The sequence below is a fragment of the Anguilla anguilla genome, chromosome 14, assembly GCF_013347855.1.
Source record: "Anguilla anguilla isolate fAngAng1 chromosome 14, fAngAng1.pri, whole genome shotgun sequence".
Lineage (NCBI taxonomy): Eukaryota > Metazoa > Chordata > Actinopteri > Anguilliformes > Anguillidae > Anguilla > Anguilla anguilla.
Genome location: NC_049214.1, coordinates 26172679 through 26192253, shown reverse-complemented (window position 1 = coordinate 26192253; position 19575 = coordinate 26172679). Strand labels below are relative to the sequence as shown.

Below are 19575 nucleotides of genomic sequence, written 5' to 3'. Positions count from 1 at the left end.
AAAGGTTGACATACATCTGCTGTTAATCCTTGTAACTTAATGCCTCAATTTGGCAAGTCTGAGTGCAAAAAGGGTCAGAAGAAGAGTGCCAGTTAGAAATTTTTTCAGCCTCGAAGGAAGAAATAGTACAACAGAATACTCTTCCTCATTGTAGATCATGAGATTCCTATCAATCACCTTGGCAGCTGGGCTGGTCTTTCTATATTATGTAGTATGTTTGTGTACCTCCAATCTATTTGGCAGGACATTATCCATGTCTGTTGGGAACACAGACCATAGAATAAACATGGACAAAGTCACTGTGACATCACCCATTGATTCTCCATGGGCTTGGTGAAAAGTGTTCTGAAGCCTGGGAAGTGTAGTTTGTGGGTGCCGCGATGTTGTAGAAATTGTAACCATTTTCTTGTGAGAAAAACCGTTGGCTGAAATACCTATTCTGGAGCCAACCGCACTGGCGCTAGCGAGCAACGTCTGTCAGCAAGACCAGGAAATGAGCTTCAAAACCGCATCCAGGTTTTGGCCGCTTGATTGGTAAGCATTTGTCCTCAATGGTTCCATTACATGATGTGTTCCTCATTGGTCCTATTCTCTATTTATGTCCTACCCCTTGGTCATATTAGTTGTTAACACAATATCCTTTTTCATCTCTACTCGGATGATGCAGAACTTAAGTAAACTTACGTAAAACCTGGCAGCTATTCCTCCTGTATGTGTTCATTGAATCAATAGTTGGATGTTCCAGAACTTTCTACGACTCAGTTCTGATATAACTCAAGTCCTGGTTTTGATATACCCAGATATGCTACCGTTAATTCAGAAGGGAGGTAAAGTTTACCTCTTCTAGACTAGTCTACTGCAAAGATCTATATTCAGGTCTAAATCATCATGTTTTACCTGAACCCAAAGTTAGCCAACACTAAGCAGCTAGGCTTTTAACTACAACTAAAAACACATGCCATATTATTCCAGTCTTGGTCTCCCTCCACTGGCTTTCAGTAGTATTTCAATCATTTTTATTTAAAATTTTAATAATTGAAGTTTTAATAGTCACTTTTCAAGCTCTGCATGGACTAGCCCCTGACCGCACTGTCAAACGTGTAGTAGCCTACAAGCCAGAAAATCAGCTCGTATCAGCTGAGAAGAGACCCCTTAATCTGGTGATCTTTTTTTTAATTTTTATCAATGAATGTTCTACCTTACTAAGCCAATTGAGCCTTGTTTCTGTTGCTTTTAATCTTTTGGAAAGCATTTTTGAAAGGTACTCCAAAAACGCGTTTTATGAAGCCCTCTTTATGAAAAGTCCAGTATCAATAGAATCATTGTTATATTCCTCGAATTTGTGCGTGAAATTGTTAAACAGCAGCTTTTTCAACGCCGTTTCACTGAAATCCAAGATATTAATGGACCTATAAACGCCTGTCTGGCTGAAGCCTATTCCCCTAAATTCGGTCCGTTATCATGCCAATAACATTAATTTGGTTTATAAATAAAAACCTGAAAGAGAAAAAAAAAATCAATCGATGGGTTTGGATTAATATAGTAGAAAATTTCCGTCAGCGCAGTTAAGAGGCAACAGGTTCTACTGTAGGTATAATTATAATGAATACTACAGCCACTGCATGGCGACGAAATAGAGTGCAGGCTACACTCGAGTAAAATAACGACCCTAGATCACGGCAAAGGACGCTTTATTCCTTGCCAGGGTAACAGAGGCAGAGCGTGAATTTTCTACTTATTTAGACAGTTTTTTTTAAATGCAGTTTTTAAACGTTGCTTTTCTTTTTAGGCTATAATTCTGTTTCCACTGTAAAGCGCTTGTGGCTGCAAATCTTCAGTTAACGATATGCGTCTAAATAAAGATGCCGGAACATTAATATGAAAATGACATTATTTCTACAAATATAGAAGAGCTAGGACAGAGTAAGCTAGCCGACCATTCATTTGGTTTAGCAGGCCTACCGGCGAGACCTGTTTGGGGTTTAACACTCAGAGCGGTCATTTATCAGGCAGTGCCGTTGCCTTGGTGACATGCAGTAAACAGCACAGATTTAAATGGTCTGTTCGAAGAGAACTCTCTCTGGAAGAGATGAGTAGCGATCCAATCTGCGCTTTCATTCAAATGTAGCCTGTGATGCCAAGAGGGCTGGAAACACACCCAGTCCCTTATGATTAAATATCTATAGACTATTAAAAGTGCATACACCTGCGGTGCAATAGTGTCTCGCTGTCTCTCTAATTGGCCTGTGGCCGCAAAGAGGCGGCCGGGTAGGTATAGCCCATCTCTGATCATGACCGCTGTAAGTCGCCTAGGTTAGCTAATCTTGAACTCACAAAAAACCAGCAAGCACAACATGTAGGCAGGCATTGCTACGTAGCCTATTCAGGAGGTTCTAGAAAATTTGAAGTGAATAACAAAGCGGCATCAACGGTTTAACAACACTACTTATTTTTGTACCCACAAACTACTCACAAACTTACGCGTAGTCAATACTTAAAGCACCTGACCTAAATAAATAAATAAATGAATAAATAAATAAATAAATAAATAAATAAATAAATAAATAAATGTTTCGGGTGTGTCAACCTGTGTTTTGCTGGCACGATTTCCTCTACCAGGGGGTATATATTTTTTCACTAATTTGGAAAATATACGCAGCATTTAACGCTGCAAGTAGATAAGAAATAAACATCAACAAGTAGACTAGGCTTATAGTTAGGCTACAGCCTAAGCATAGTAACGTTACATAGGCCTAAAGGAGTAGGTCACAAGTGTCCTTCAAACAAAATCATAAGGGTGTTTTAAAGGCAATATCCAGCGCTAAATAAATACTATTTATATAAAACAAACAAATAGCCTAAATATATTTTCTCTTACAAGATTTACGCTATTTCTTTTTTTTTTTTAACTAGGCTATGAATTCTGTGAACGGATACCTCGACATATTTTTATTTCTGTGGTCCTGAACGAGGAAGTTTGCCTGCGCCACACAGCGACGAACAGGAGGCTTTGCAGTCGCGTAGCCTAATTAAACGGTGCTTATCAGGTAGATCTTCAGGGTAAGTGTATCAATACTGCTCCGGGAGTGATCTGACCATGGATTATCCACTCCCTCCCATCTTTCTCTCTCTCAGCCCCTGAATAAGTAGCGGCTAAGAGACAGCTGTGTGCTGTTTCTCGAAGGAGGGGTTTTGTTTGGCAAGCGAAACGCCCATTCACAATCCAAACCAATGACAGTGTCCTGCTCGTCGCTGAACTCGAACCCTCATCTACAGTCTGGGAGCAAAGCCTCACGAGGTGCGACCTTCCTCATTCCGGCTGTCCAACCAGCACGTAAGAAGCAATCCTCTGCATTTGCTTTTTTGTCCCTCTTTCATTGGTTTTGTCACGCATGTAGCATCGGAATAGTCCACTCGCCCGCAGACTCGGGACTTGGAGCTGGGTGCTGTGTCACACGGCGGGAGAAAACGCCTCTGATTTGTGCGGGGACGCGACTCCCCCCAACCCCCCGGCCTCGCTCGTCTTACAGCACTGAGAGGACACACGACTCCGGATTTGCCCCAGAAAGGCGCCCGCAAGACTACAATGAGAAACCACTCGCCTTCTTGATTTCTTTTTTTTTTGTTAAATTGCTTTGAAAAGTTACTAGAAATTTTAATTCAACGACGTGGACTTCTAGTGAGAACAACGGACATACGAGATTTATTTCTTGTTTATATGCTGATTATTTGAATTCACCCTGAATGGCTTTCTGTGTGCAGACCAGAGTATTCGAGTAAGTTTTCTTCACTTTTGGATGTAATAGTCCCATTTTTATTTGTTTATTTTTACCTGGAGCGCCGATGTTGGATCATCCACTGATTTCGCTCTCGTTTGGATTATTTGTTGCCATCACGTCAAGTGCAATGTGTAACAGTCAAAGCTGACGCGCTTGTTGCTCCAAGAGGGCTACATCATCCAACGGGATTTCGATCGGGTAGCAACACCTATAGCACCCCTGATACGGAATTACCCTCTGTCCGCATTCTCCCATCAGTTTTGTTATCGGCTGATTCACATTATTTTCGTGATCGCCCATGGTTACTGAGGAATGTGTGACTTTTTCAAGTGATCGTAAACCCGACAGTAGCGTCCGATAGAAGTCACTCTGCACCTGGAAGAGCGGTATCGGCAGCCGATTATCAAGATAAACAGTGCAAGGCAACACATGCGACTATTAGCGATAGATAAGGCTACAGATGTGAATGCCCTTTGATCAGTTCTAGCTGAAGTTGCGCTCCGGCGGAAGGCGGCATAGAGGAGGATCGCGGATCCGACTTCAGTAGCGATGCTGCAAATGGACATGATAATATTCGTGTCTCTGGTCCTGTGGATGTGTGTTTTCAGTCAGGAACCGGCTTCCAAGGTGGTTGCCGACCGCTACGCCGTCTACTGGAACCGCACAAACCCCAGGTGAGTTGCTCACTGTCGCGGACCGACTGGAGAAAGACAGGTCACCAGCGTCGCGCGTGTGTCGTGTTTAGTGAATTTAATTTGGTTCCAGCTTTACTGGAAAGACAGGCAATAGCCTACTTCGCAGTGAGTGCGCAGTGAATGAAATAAATGCACAAATATTGTTGTTGACCACGAGATTCTGACCGCTTGGAATTGTGAACATTAAAGACAAGCTATCTGTAGCCTAATATAGACGCACCATCCTGTGTACTTAACCGTTATCCGTATGCGGTTGATGAACCATTATCACTGATACGTTATTCTTAATAAATAACCTTATTTTCAGTGTCCCGAATCTCAGGGATCTGTTGTGACTAAAATGCACGTGTATGTCGCATTCAATATTGACAGTTGGCGAATAACGCTGAAGGCCATTAGTGTCGCTCTGTTAGGCTATAGGGGAAAAAAACTATTAGTTTAAAGGGTGGGTATGCTGTGTGTATTGAGCTAGCGGGCCAACTTAAATTAATAAAATAACGATTAAGTTATGAGGCGCCAATCACAGTCAGTGTAAAGACAGATACAGGCCACTTCCAACGTTTACGTTCAGACACAGCACAAGGCACGTATGTGAACAGTTGCATGTATGTATGTATGTGAATATAATCGTAGACTACGCCAGTTTTTTTTTTACTGCATGTGAAGCATAGCCTAATGTAGACCGTTTGAACGGCGTGATTTGCATAATGTATAATGGGTTGGATTTCTTCACTGTCTAGCTTTCACAGATTCTGGGCCATTAAAACTTTCCCTAAAACCGAGCCCTGTCTCTGGTGAAAATGCAGCAGGCAATGTCCGCATTCATTATTCGTGATACAAATACAAATCCCAGTCAGGGTTGTGTACTTTGATAGAGAAAATTTCACTCTGAGCACTGATACATAGGCTTGCTAATGTAAATTGTATTCTACAATGTAAAAAGTAGGTTACAGTCCCAGAACAGCCTTTTTGTGAATTATTTCATGAAAGTTTGCAAATGCTAAATAAATAAAAACAACTTCACTGTACCTACAATATAATATACTAGGCCTAAATTATTGTGCGACACTGTTCATACAAATCTGAGCACTCTACACAACTGTTAAATTGGGTCATTTCACTGTGGGAAGTGTTTTAGCCTGTTCGGAAATAAATGTTAGATGGTAAAATTGTTTCAAAATATCCATTGTCGCGAAAACAGCAGCATATTCCGATGCATAATCAATACTCTAAATGTCTCCAAGGGATAATGTTTTATCCAGTGAAAGTTTCAGAGTACCCTCTATTGAACGCCCTCCCACCCCACACAAACACAATTCGATTAATGTTTTTTTTTGTGTGTGTAGTATGTGGAAAATGTAAATATGTATCCAGTTGTTTTCTGAAATGCGCGGGTTCAATACAGCATGCATGTTTATATGGCTTGAAATATGTGACAAACCTCCTCGTTCATTAGAATGTCCAACGTAACATGAATTCTGGGTACTCGGAAATGTTCTTGATGGCTGCAAAGATAGTTCTCACATTGTTTAGGTCTGCCTCAGTGGCACAGTCGGTCGAGTGTTTGTGTTGCTTTGTTGAAACGCGCGAGCACAAAGCCGAGCTCTGTGCGATCCGTGACACTGATAGACACGCGCTCTCGTTCTTCACGCCACGCATTCTTCCCACTGACTGGCAGGAGCGCTTGAAATAACAGCTCCGCCGAAGAAATTATTCAAGTGATTAAAGCCAGATGTAGCAACACTTCCTTCAGCGAAAAGTAAAATATACTTTCAAAAATGTAAACTTAAACAGTGGCACGATAAATAAATAAAAGCGTGCGATCAAAAAGGGCAATGGCCGACCTCTGGTTTTCCCGTATACATATTACATTCATATAAAGCATGTACCGCGTCGGTGGCCCTTACGTGATTGTAGCTTCGCCTTTCTCTAGGTCTAACGGTGTTTTTCTTACCACGTGAAATGCATTTTTGTTAGTTACTTTGGATAAAAGCGAATGCAAAATGACTAAATTGTCCATTGCATACAGTGTACTCGTGTACGAGTGATCATTACCTGCAATGAGGTGTGATAGAGACAGATTACAGAGAGTTCCACAGAGAAGCTAATGAAAGCTGACTGGTTAAATGCATTTTCCATACACAAATCAAAATGACTGTCTTGTGAAACTCAGAAGGAAACTCATGCAGATGGAATGGGACTTCAGTGGCAGTTTAAGGTATTTTCCCACTGTTGCAATTGTGTGTGTGTGTGTGTGTGTGTGCGTGCGTGCGTGCGTTAGAGAGAGAGAGAGTGACCGAATCGCAGCTACTGTAGCATATTCTGTTCTATCCCCTTGGTGATGGCAGTCGCTTGGAGCGTCACAGGAGCTATGCTGGTGACCAGGTTCAGTTTCAGCGGCAGTGTTGTGTGAATCAGATCAGGCAAACGGAGTCGTTGCCTGCATTCTAAAATACGCCTCGCGCCCGTTATATTCACGGACCCCGAGTCTTCCGACAGGTAGCCCCTGGAGTGGAATATGTAGGCTACCGCGTGCAGTGATGTACAGATCATTCCTGAAAGCGCGTTTGATTTGCGGCGATGGGTCACGCGATAGAGGCTCGGGCCGCATGGAGATGGGATTCCTTGCAGGAACTTTGAAATGGGAAGTAATTGATGATGTGCCGCGGAGACCCGCGCCCGGATATCAGATTTGTCCGGATACTCTTTAAATAAATGACATTACACAGAACAAGAGTATCCTTTTTCAGACAGAGAGCAAGGTTTCAAAGAGCATAACTGGCCCTGTATTCTTTAACTACAGCTAGGCTCCGTGTTGTGAGTTTGGGTAATGGGCCTTCAGCCACTTAAATTAAAGTTCAATTTCAGAGAGACACACATATATAAAAGCATGATTTAAAGAAATAATGTATATTTTATGAAGTTCAGTGCAGTGGTCGGTCAATTCAATACCTCTCTCTCTTGCTCTCTCCCTACCTACCTGCCTATCTCTGTCACTCTCTTGCTCTCTCTCTCTCTCTTATCTCCCATTGAACAGTTGAACAGAATTGTCTGACGGGCCCCAAGCCTCATCCAAGCCCAAGCATCGTATGCTCTCCCCTTTCAGCACTTCCTAATTGTCTCCCTCCATAATGAACTTCCTGTCAGTGAAATGGTTGTTGTTGTTATGTTTGTGGTATTTCTCCAGCTCCTGAATTCAGACTGTTATTGTGCTTATGGGAGGCGTCTGCAATGTATTGAGGGAGAACATTGTTATGAATATTATGGTTTTTATTGGTGTGATGATAGTGCTGCTGCTGATAATAATAATGATGATAATAATAATAGTAATACAAAAATACTACTACTGCTACTATTAATAATAATCATAATAATGATAAAAAAAGTAAATAATAATAATAATGCTGATGATGAAAATAATAATAATAATGCTGATGATGAAAATAATAATAATAATAATAATAATAATAATAATGCTAAAAAGTAAATAATAATAAGAGAAGCACAGCACTCATTGGTCATGTGACCTGGGCCGAAACATACCCCAGTGCAGAATGAGCCAGGTCTCAGGACTGGATTTACTGAACTGCATTTCCTGAGTCTTGCAGAATCATGGCATCCATTGCACCAAGCAGTGTGTCTGCAGGAGAAATAAAATCATTAAAGGAAAAATGACTTGCATATAGCGACTCACTCATCTGGAAAAGCGACCTGATTTCTGATTTACTTCTTATTATTTGACTCGCATAAGTTGCGAAATGTAATTAATCTCATCTTTGTTCAAGTGTAGTTATATCCGGCTGTTATCACTGGAGCTTAGAGAGAGCGTTGATCTATGAAAAACACCAAACTGACTTTTTATTCTGGTAAACAACATTCGACCAATAATTTCCCCAAACGAATAACGACTTAACAGTGCGGGACGTTACACCGTAAGGGCCCGAACCAGACCTGAGCTTTCACGTGGAACGCGCTAACACTCGAGTCTGGATGCGGCCCTAAGCGTGGCCTGCGGGCTAGCGGAGCGACCGCGCGATTAGGGTTCCCTCCGCTAGCGGTGGCTTATTATACATCGCTGTCTTTAAGGGAGGACGAGAAGGTACAGAGCCGCTACGGGCCTCAGTGTCAGTCTTTGGGCGTACTTCCTGAGGCAGCACCACGTCGCAAGGTCGCGAGTCGTATGTCCCCTCCGCGGGGGCACTTAAAAATCGCTTTCCGAGTTTTACAAAGCGCGTCCCGAATGTTGCTCTTGGACGTGTTTGACTTGGAGTCGAGTGGAAAAAAAAAAATTTGTTCCCGGAGATCCGGACGGGCCGGATTCGGCGTTTGCGGGAGCCCTCGGCCCGTTTCCTTAAAGTCTCAGTGTCCCTGTCTTCGGATCCCGCGACCGCGGGGGCGTGTGATGTCACTAGGCCCCGCGCTGCGCCGCCGTTAGCGGAGGAGAGGGCTCGGGTAGGTGGCCCCGTGTTTCGCGTGGCGCCTCGCGTCTTCTGAACACCTGTGTCGCTGCAGTCTCACGCGCCCCAAATTAAACATGCGCCCCTGAGACCCACCAGGCTGCACCGACAGCGGGCTTCGGGAGAGGAAAGTGTGACAACTGAAGCGGCTGTGTGTGTGTGTGTGTGTGTGTGTGTGTTTGTGTGTGTGTGTGTGTGTGTGTGTGTGTGTGTGTTTGTGTGTGTGTGTCTCTCTCCAGCTGTTTGCTTGTTTGTTTGTGTGTCTGTGTGTATGTGTGACTGAGTGTGTCTGTGTATGTGTGTGTGTGACTGTGTGTGTCTGTGTGTGTATATGTGCTTGTGTGCGTGTGTGTGTGTGTGTGCGTGTGTGTGTGTGTGTCGGTGTATATGTGTGTGTGTCGGTGTATATGTGTGTATATGTGTGTGTGTGTGTCGGTGTATATGTGTGTCTGTGTGTGTGTGTATATGTTTGTGTGCGCATGTGTGTGTCTGTGTGTGTGTGTCAGTGTATATGTGTGTATATGTGTGTGTGTGTGTGTGTGTGTGTGTTGGTGTATATGTGTGTATATGTGTGTGTGTGTGGGGATTCTTCAGTTCTTCTCCATGCTCCATTAACATCTCTCCTCTCCGCTCCGTTAGATTTGGAAAAGCTGAAGCCCGGGCTCCATGATGCCATTTTCCACTCAGGGGCCTGAATGGTGGTTCAGTGGAAATAACGATTCCCAAACTGGGCTTATTTAGCTTCCACTGTCCCCATTTTCATAGAGAGCGCTTGATTAGTCCTGGATGGCTGCAGCAGGGGCCCGGGCTAACGGTCCCAGTTTGGTGTTTTTAGCGCTTAGCGACCGGGCGCGCTGAAATCCAATACCGCAACACATCATTGAGCCCAGAAGGACAGAATGTGGTCAAAGGCATTTTGCCGCTGGAAATCTGAGAATTATTTTCAGAAACGTTATACGGAATGTTTATTTGCTCGTCTTCTTAATGTGAAATTTGCTGTATGATAAATAGTCCCCTCTGCAAGGTCAGACGTGGTTTGTTTTCAGTCTCCGTTTCAGCTCTCGAAATCTCCAAAATTGGAGTTGAGGTGGTAGGGGTGGGTATATGTGGGCAGGGGGTTTGGGGGGTTTGTTGGAGTTAGTCTTGGGGTGGTTGGGTACAGATGCCCTGAAAAGGTGACTTTTCCGTGTCTGAGATTCATAGACGGCTGTAAAATTTCCCCCAGTTCCACTGAAGGCCCCAAATTTTCGTACACTCCCACCCACCCCCACTCCAAACAAAAATAAAAATATCACTCCTCCCCCCCCCCCTCCGTCAGCGTTGTTTTATGTTGTTTTAACACAGGGGTTGCAATTAGCTGCAATTAGCCTAGCGTTTGTTTCCCTTGCTTGTGTGCTCAGTTGTCAGTCTGCCGTTCGGTTGGCTCGTGCTGTTTGCCCCGCCCACCCCTGGCTTTGTCGTCGGTTGAAAAGCCGCCCGTCTCCCTCCCGCCGCCCCGCTGCGCCGTTCCGCTCGGGTGCCGCGGCGACCACGTCCGCGTCCCAAACCCAGCCCGGCGCTAACGCTGACCGGGTCTCAGGCGCCGTGGCCTTCTCCGGGCCCGGCCCGGGCAGGCTGAAAGGCCCTTTTGTTCCTCTGGCAGCTTCCTTCTATAGGCAGCGTGGAAAGTATGCATGTACTTAAAGGAGAAGAAAGAGGGAGGGAGGGACGGAGAGAGGGAAGGAGGGAGGGAGGGGAAGCGGGTTCGCGGCTGAAGTTGTAACGCTGGATTCGGAGGGCACAGGAAGAGCAGGAGGGGACAGGGCTGGGGTTTAAGCAGTGCTAGAGTGAAGGGGGCATGGTCTCAGTCTATACCCCCCCCCCACCCCAACCCCACCCCAGACTCAGTCTCTGAGCATAACATTACATCTGTCACCCATACAGATTCCACTCTGTGGACAGCCAGACAGAACCGGTCCCAGCAAAGCTCTGACCCAGCAAGGTTCTCACCAAGTGCAGCGTTAACCCAGCACAGTTTGAACATGTCATGGTTCTCACCAAGTGCAGCTTTAACCCAGCACAGTTTGAACATACCATGGTTCTCACCAAGTGCAGCTTTAACCCAGCACAGTTTGAAGACAGCACGGTTCTCACCCAGAGCAGTTTTAACTCAATTCAAACACAGCAGAGTTCTGACCCAGTTCGTTACTGCCTGCCTGTCATACTGTACCTGAACTCAGCAGGGCTATGCTAAAAATATCCAAACTGAGCCGTCAGGAGTCAGCAATTAAGCAACGCTTAATATAATAATAATAATAATAATAATAATAATAATAATAATAATACATTTTATTTTGTTGTTATTTTGTTATTCTTTCTGGAGTAGCAGTACATTTAGGGAATATCAGCAAATTTCACTGGCTTGTACAAAAGTAAGAAAAGTAAGGAAATGCAGACAACCCTGAGAATGGTGGAAAAGTGTATGAATGTTTAAGAGGACGTTGTTTCTGCGGAAGTAAGAAGGTAACTTGAAATAGCACAGTCCTAATGATAGACTTCATTAATTCCACCACAGTGGAGTGAGAGAAGAAAGGATGAGATTCAGCAAGAGAAGAATGAAGAACTGGCGGATTATCTCCAAGAATGGGAGTATATTATTCTCCAGCTTGTAGATGAAGAGAAGCGCCATTTCAAACGCACTGAAGCTCTTTTTCCCATATACACCTAATACTCAGTCCTCCCTGTAGGGGCATACACCCCAATACTCTCAACACAGAACTCTCATTTTACCTGCTAAATGCTTCTAAATGAAGAGAAAGTCCCTTTTTGGCAATGCTGCATTCTTTTTAACGGGAACTAATTCTTTTTTATTAATTCCTACCGCTGGTTCGTTTTTTTTTTTTTTTTTTGAGAGACTTGAGCGTGAAATGCGCACCCTAATCCGGTGGTTCTTTGTGACCGCGGTCCTCACCGACGGCCTTAGCAGGCAGTCACTGAGGAGCTTAAAAAGCTGTTAGCCCCATTGTGCTCACCAAACAAAAAAAAAAAAAACCCTTCCCCCGGATTCCCTCTTTCTCTCTCTCTCTCTTTCACCTCCTCGGATTTCGCAGGTCCTGCCGTGCTTCTCCAGTGAAAGGAAGCCCGGGCCTTAATGAGGTAAATGAGGCTTAAGGAAATCCCCCTAAAGTGGGCTAAGCCCCTGAGAGGAGCACAGGTGACGAGGGACCCTGCAGGTTTCAGGAAGACGCCACGGAGCGCGGCGGCGGCGGCGGCGGCTAGCTTTTTTAACGCTCTCCTTTCCGGGTCCTTCCGCCTGGCGCGGCCGATGCTAACGGGGAGAGCGCTGTTGTGCGGGGAGGAGGTGGAGGAGCTTTTTTCGGAGGAGTTTGGAGCACCTCGGCCCATCTCTCCGTTGAGCAGGAGGAGGGTAGTGATTTTGGACCGGCCGCCCTGTGTTTGGTAGTCAGGGAGGGGTGATGTTTGGTGTGGGGGGGTTAGGGTGGAGGGCGCGGGTGGTGCGGTGCCCCCCCCCCCCCCCGGAACCTCTGGCAGCCACATTCCGCCGGCAGCCTCCATTTTTACCGTCGAGTTTTTCCAAACGAAACCAAACCGCCTAAAATTCTGAGCCGAATGTTAATCTGACATGATTAAACTGTCGGTCTTAATATTCATCCTGAAATAATTTGTACATTCGTACTGAGTCATTTGTCCTCTGCCAAAGTACTCCTGTGGAGGTAAAAAAGAAAAGAAGAAAGAGAAGGAAAGAAGGAACGAAAGAGGATAGGCTGTAAGTTACCCGACAAGAAAGTGAATAAATAAAAATAAAATAAAATAAAATAGCATGCCATGACATGTGTATGTATTTGTAATCTTCGTCAGTATTATTCAACGTGAAAACCAGCTGAACTGATAGAAAAATTAGGTGCAGAATGTGTTTTTCACCTTTGTTAAAAAGCCGTATGGTTTGCCATCTTTATAGTCCCACAATTTGGTTGCCAGTTGTGGAGTTTGTCATGCAATTTCCAAGGGTGTAATGCGTTTCTTTTTAGTATAAAAGCAAGGATACTGCTTATGAATATCGGTAAATACATTCTAATAAATTATGACTCTAATGTAGAAATGCAGCTACTGGCTTACAGATTGTAAAAATTATTAATTAAAATGAATTTCATTTCTCTTAATATTTTTTTGTTCTCATGTCTCATTTTTTGTTGTATTTATTAGTTTACGTGATGAAAAATAGAAAAATAGGAGTCTGTCCGATAGAATCATTTTAGGTTTTGCTGAGCTGTGTGATGTTTTAAATGTTTGTAATGCAATGCCAGCACCATTACTCTTGACAGAAACAACCTGTAATAATAATAATAATAATAATAATAATTTGAAGATCTAGTTTTGCTTCATGCCATTAGCTAAGGAGCCTAGGTTAAGTTAGTTAAGTACGCGTTCTTTGTTACATAAAATTATAGTTAAACAGAAAATGTAGCTATCGAGTATAATGGAGTACCTGTGTAATTATCGTCTAAGTGGGCATGTGTACACAGCCATGGTCAATAGCATGTTAGAGATAAATACGCAGTGGGGCCAGTGAGAGAGGCGATGCTAACGTGCGCTGTTTTCCCGTATTCGTTTTTCGTACAGGACGTACTCACAGGTCTGCCGTTCACCCAACCGCAGCGGGAGCCTTTTTTCTGTTTTTTTTTTTCGCTTGCTCCGTTCGGCTTGCGGAGCTCACGTCGAGACAGATTATTAGTCTGCGCGGGGAGACCTAAAGCCTTTCCTGGCGTTTGATTGGAGCGCGCTCCGTGCTGCGGGGCCCAATGAAATATTGAAGGCTGTTTGCGATCTCGCGGCTGAGTGAGGCTAGCAAGCCTTCGCACGCGACGGCGGGGGAAAAGGAGGTCAGGGCGGCCATGATGGGGTTGGCAAAGGTGACGCTCTCCGCCTCCATCTTGTGATACGGCCCCTCACGGCAGCACACATCTCACGTTTCATTCCGGATTTTTCTTTGAAATCGCGGATTTCAGATTTGTTTTTAATTTAAGGCGAAAGGATTCATATTCATCATAAATGTAGTTTTTAAAATATTTTTTGGTCTCTTTATTTTTTTGACGATGTTCCAGCCATTCTCCATTTTGAATAATAAGCAGTCTGTGAATCAGCAAGACAATTCTGCGTGCAAAAATTACACCATAACTCTATAGTTGTAAAACTGTATGTTATGCTATTAAAGCACTAGTTAACAAGCAAATGAAAAATAGAAATTTTAGAAGTAGAAGTAGAAAGAATTTGATGCACGTTCAGTCAACAGCTGTGCCTAATGACAAAAACTGCGACCCAACACTCGGAAGCATAAAACTATTAATAGCGAAAAGTGGAAAGTACAGCAAGCATTTGAAAAATCTGTCGGGGAGGAGTAAAATCGTTCTTTCTGGATTTTTAGCTTTGGTCGCTTGGCGTATTCTAGCCGGGTGAAGGAGCGCAAACGCGGTGACCCAGAATGCCCAGGTGCCCAGCGACGAGACGTCTGCGCAGCGTGAAGCGTGCGGCGCTAGCGCCCGTTAGCGTAGCGCTAGCGCACGTTAGCGGAGTGCGCAGGTGCCTGAATTATTCACGCTCATAATCGGCCTTTATGTCCTGCTCTGGGCAGAGGCTCTGTTATTCTAGTGCATAATTGATAGGGCTCAGGAGCGGAGAAGTTAGAAAAGCAGAAGTAATGTGATGAGAGAGAGCAGCGGGGCTGTGGGGGTGGGGTGGCGGGGGTTTGGTGGGGGGGCGGGGGGATTGCGTGCGGAGTATGGCTGTGTCGCCTGGGACCCGTCAGCTCCCCAACCAATCAGCATTAATCAAATCGGCACTGATGGATTTTTTTCATAAATAAAGTTGGAGTCGTGTTCGGGGGCATGAAAGTGAAGAGGAATTGAGAGAGATGGATTTTCTTTGTTTTTAATGCTTGTGTTTTTGTTCCTTTGTGTGAAAAGAAACTGCAACCTCACAATTCAATTTTCAGCTTGCTTTCACCCTAGTGCCAAATTGGATTGAATGGATTGAAAATACTAAAAGATGAAATGTTGTATATATTGGTAGTATACAGGCATATATTGGTATGTTTTAGGAATTGGGACAGCGACACAATTTTTGTTGTTTTGGCTCAGGTACTCCAGCACATTGGAAGTGAAGCTAAATAATGAACATGAAGTTAAAGTGCAGGCTGTCAGATTTTTTTACATCCATATCATGTGATTCTTGTAGGAATTACAGCCCTTTTTTATACAGTCCCCCCATTTTAGGGGAGCGAACGTAGTTGGACAATTGGCTGCTCAGCTATTTATTGGCCAGCTATGTGTCTTTGCATCATTAGTTAATGCACAAGACAGCTAAAAAACGTTTTAGAGATGACTCTAGGCATGGAAGTTGCTGTTGTATCTAAACATGAGGACCAAAAAAGTGTCAATGCCAGTAAAGCAGGCTATCGTGAGGCTGAAAAATCTGAATAAATCAATCAAAACTGTTGGTGTGTCAAAATCAACTGTCAATCAATTGCAATCAACCTGGTAGACCACAGAAGACTTCTGTCGTTGATGACCAAACAATACTTTCAATTGTGAAGAAAAACCTCTTATCAACTGCTGATCAAGAACACTGTCCAGAATGTAGGCATAGATGTATCAGACTACCATAAAGAGTCATCTACACCAAAATAACCTCAGATGGTTCACTGCAAGATGCAAACTACTGGTAGGCCTCAAGAACAGAATGAACAGGTTAGGAGTTTGCTAAAAAGTACAGAAAAACTGTCTCAAACAAAGTCTTATGGACAGACAAGAAGAGTATTAACCTGTTCCAAAGTGATGGAAAGAGGAAAATGTGGAGAAAGAACTGCTCATCATACAAAGCACCCCCTCTCTCATGGTGGAGGTAGTGTTATGACTTGGGCATGTATGGCTGCGACTGGAACTCTTGTGTGTCTGTAATATAGACACACACAGAGACACACACACGGACACACACTCATGTGCACGTGTGTGGCATGGATAGATATATACACACCGAATTCTTTTACTGCTGTATTTTGAGGACCATAATTCTCTCTGATAGACATGGCTACAGGAATTTGGCTGAAAGTTTTGATTTACTTTTTGTATTCTGATTTTTTATATTTTCCATGTAAGCATGATACATTATTAAAAATAATATTTTACGAGTACTATGACTACTACTAATACTACAAAAATAAAATAATAACAGCAATAATAATAATAATAATAATAAGCAGTAAACTAGTTTTCTAATTTAAAAGGCCGTCTCTGATAAATTACTGCTAAGAAGCTGTAGTTTGTGGGTGCGGGTTGTTTGGGGACCCATTCCATTGTGAAACTATCGGCTCATAAAAATCAATTTTCCTCTGTGTAGGAGATGACTTTCCCTTTTTACGGCCAGTTGTGCCAATTTCAAAATGGCGAAATCCTGACTTTAAGTTTTAACATGGCCGAAAAATCACTCCACGCTCGGGTGGGTCGTAGCCAAACCGCGGCTAATAGCCGAACAGCCCTGTTTCGTTCTCAAAACAATGACCCCCTCGACACCCGATAGCCCTCCGCAACACCTTCAAAGGCTGCGGTGGAAACGCGCGGCCCGTTCCCCCGAGCTCGGCGCGGTTAAGCAGGAGGCTGCCTCGCTTGACGGGATTATGGCGACCGGTCGCTATCGTTTCCTGGCTAGCGCGTCGCATTCTTCCACTGGGGATAATCCAGAGAGAATGCTGTGGGAATGGCGGCCCGGCGGCTCTCCGATGCACAGATGATCTCTGTTCACACCTGAGCTTTCAAATGCACGCGAGCCTCACAAAGAACAAAATTAATTCAGTGTATATTTTGTCGTATTTACAATGTACTATCTACAGGATACTATCTATCCAGGAATATCTGCAATATCGCATGCTGTATAATATTAGCAGTGTTCAATATTTGCACATTCTTTAAAATGAATTTTCTATGAGGGGCATTATTTCTGCATATAGCTGCACATAGTATGGAAATAATTCTGGAATTCTCTCAGCTATTATGAAATTGTATATATACTAAAAATTTTCAATAGCTGAGTTTAAATCTAGAAATCACAGAAATCAGTGTTGTTGAATTAATACGAGCTGTAGGATGTGTGAGCATGCTTTCGTTGAGAGTTTATTTTTATATAATAAGAGTGACTGATGCTTTGTAATAAACTGATGTGTAAAGAAATGTAATAATGATTTCCATTTATTATCAGTTTTTAATTAAGACAGAGCAAACTTTAAGGTATGAGGGAAATGTTCAGAGTTCGATACAGTGATTCCTTCTAATTGGTTTTAACAGAAGATATTGAAATTATTGCATAAGTAATTTTGTTTTGAACATAATAATGAACATAGGAATATTGTTTTGACTTTTACAATGATAATTATGATTATGATGAATTATGAATTCATTTTTTTACAAATTGTATTATTATTATTATTATTATTATTATTATGTGCTCATGGTATTGTCCATGAAAATGGCAATGATGATAGTAAAACTGAGTGCAAAGAGAGGCCTTGTGCTCCTTGATGTTTTGTAATTCACAGTACTTTTGCTTGAGCTGTAGCTACTGCTATAACTATGTGCTTTTTACCCATAAGTCTGAATGTTCCTCTTTACTGCATTAATTCTATAATAATAATAATAATAATAATAATAATAATAATAAATATGAATGTAAACATTTCAGTTATTTTAACTTTCTTTTCAGTTTTAAATTTATATTTTTGAATGAGTAGTTTTATCTTGGCTTATGTAATTGTTATGGCCATTGGCATAATTGTGACACAGAAACACTGCAGGCACAGGGAAACAGCTGGACTGTGAAATACTGCACCGCACGCGTATATTTAGCCAGATTTTGGGTACAACATTCTTCCACACTTCCTGTCTATAATTAGTGCTCAACCGCGGGCAGAGCCTCAGTCTGTGACCTTTCAGAAATGCAGAATGTGAGCGCGTAGTGTCCCCTATACACACTCTGCAATTACAACCTCGAAAAATAAAAAATAATCATCACCATATTCAAAAAAACTCAAAATATCCATTTAAAACAGTATTTATATATTTTAAAAGGTTTACTGAAATGATTAATACATGATTGAAACTGAGTAATAGTAATCCTTTGAAAATAAAATGATTTTTTTTTCTGTGAACCAATTTTTCAAACATATTTTTAAATCGTTTTTATCAACAGTTTTATTTCAGAAATATCAGTGGAGAGGCTGATTTATCGTACAGGCATTTATGAGCTTTGATGATGAAGAGAAGGTCAAGAAAATAGGCGCGAGTAAATCTACCGTGTTCTTTACCTCTTTTTGTTTGAAGGGAGTCTTTTAACGACAAACTCCAGTAGTGTTTTATGACCTTGTAATAGTTTTATGGGCGGCTGCTTTATACCACTGTTGTGAATGTGCCACGTTGGGCGAATTTACGGTGTTACTTTTGTCCGGTGGTGAGTCTCTGTGAGGTTCCTCTCTGGCCAGAATAAACCGCTTCTGTGATTTCCGCCACCCCCCGGCTATAAATTAGTATGTCACATAGACCAAACTGCAGATGAGGAGATGCTTTCGTCTGTCACCCAGTTGTTTTTTTCAATAAACCATTATTTGCAAACATTTTTTTTCCGGGTGTGTAAATATAGTTGAAAACATAAATATTTAGTTTCTATTTATCTAAAATGCGCAGTTGTTTAAATATTAACTACCAGAAGCTTTTAAATAAATAAATAAATAAATAAATAAATAAATAAATACTTCAGCTTTGTTCTCGTGGTTAATTATATAGGATAGTCGTAATTATGTGGGATAAATTGTCTGAATAACAAAAAGATTTTAGAAATGCAGTTGTAAGATCTTAAATTGCATCCTTGGAAATAATATCCTAGAAAATGTGAGAAAAACATGTGGCTGGTGTAGGGAAATCAATTAGTAAAAAAATCCAGTTGCGTTTTAAGGAGAGTTTATGTGAAGAGAGGGGGTTGGCGTTTCAGGGGTTAATGAAGCCTGGTCCAGACTCCAGCCTTTCGTGACAGAGGTGCTGTCTGTCAGTCCCGCTCCCACGCTCCACTGAATCGGCCAAATCGTTCTAGACGACCTAAAACCCCCCCCTCAGAACAGGCTCATAAGTGCCAGGGTCATGTGACCGTGCTTCGTGCGCTCTCATTGGTCCTGAGGAAGTTCCTCTGGTGGGCTTTTGACGCCATGACACAGAGCTGCATAGAGCTCACCTCCTCGAAATTTCGGTTTTACGAGGGGGAAACACCCTTCTCGCGTGCCGCAGACGATTCGGTGCAAGTGTGGACGCTGGGTAAAGTCGGGCCTTTTGTCAGCATCGTACAAAATGGAAATTCATTTTTCGCTATTTGAAAAACGTTAGCAGTATTCTTTTCGTTTCGTTGTACCTTTACTAGTCACTGTGCCTGATTTTGTACACCAGACTAGACTTTTTTTTTTACAGAAGCGATGTGTGTGTGTCTGCGTGTGTGTGTGCTTGTGTGTGTGTGCGTGTGCGTTTGCGTGCGTTTGCGTGGGTGTGTGCACGAGCGTGTGTGTGTGTGTGTGAGTGCGTGTGCATGTGTGTTTGTGTGAGTGTCTGTGTGTGTGCG

General features: G+C 42.8%; 1 protein-coding gene across 1 annotated transcript in view; it reads left to right on the top strand.

The window, feature by feature from the left end:
- Window positions 1-517: 517 nt before the first annotated feature.
- LOC118213285 (ephrin-A5b-like) overlaps window positions 518-19575 on the top strand; it is a 76648-nt gene continuing 57590 nt past the window's right edge. Inside the window, exons 1-2 of the mRNA XM_035392144.1 lie at window positions 518-534; window positions 3136-4453. Of these exons, the coding sequence (XP_035248035.1) occupies window positions 4329-4453 (125 nt within the window). The 5' untranslated portion in view covers window positions 518-534; window positions 3136-4328. The remainder of the gene's footprint in view (window positions 535-3135; window positions 4454-19575) is intronic.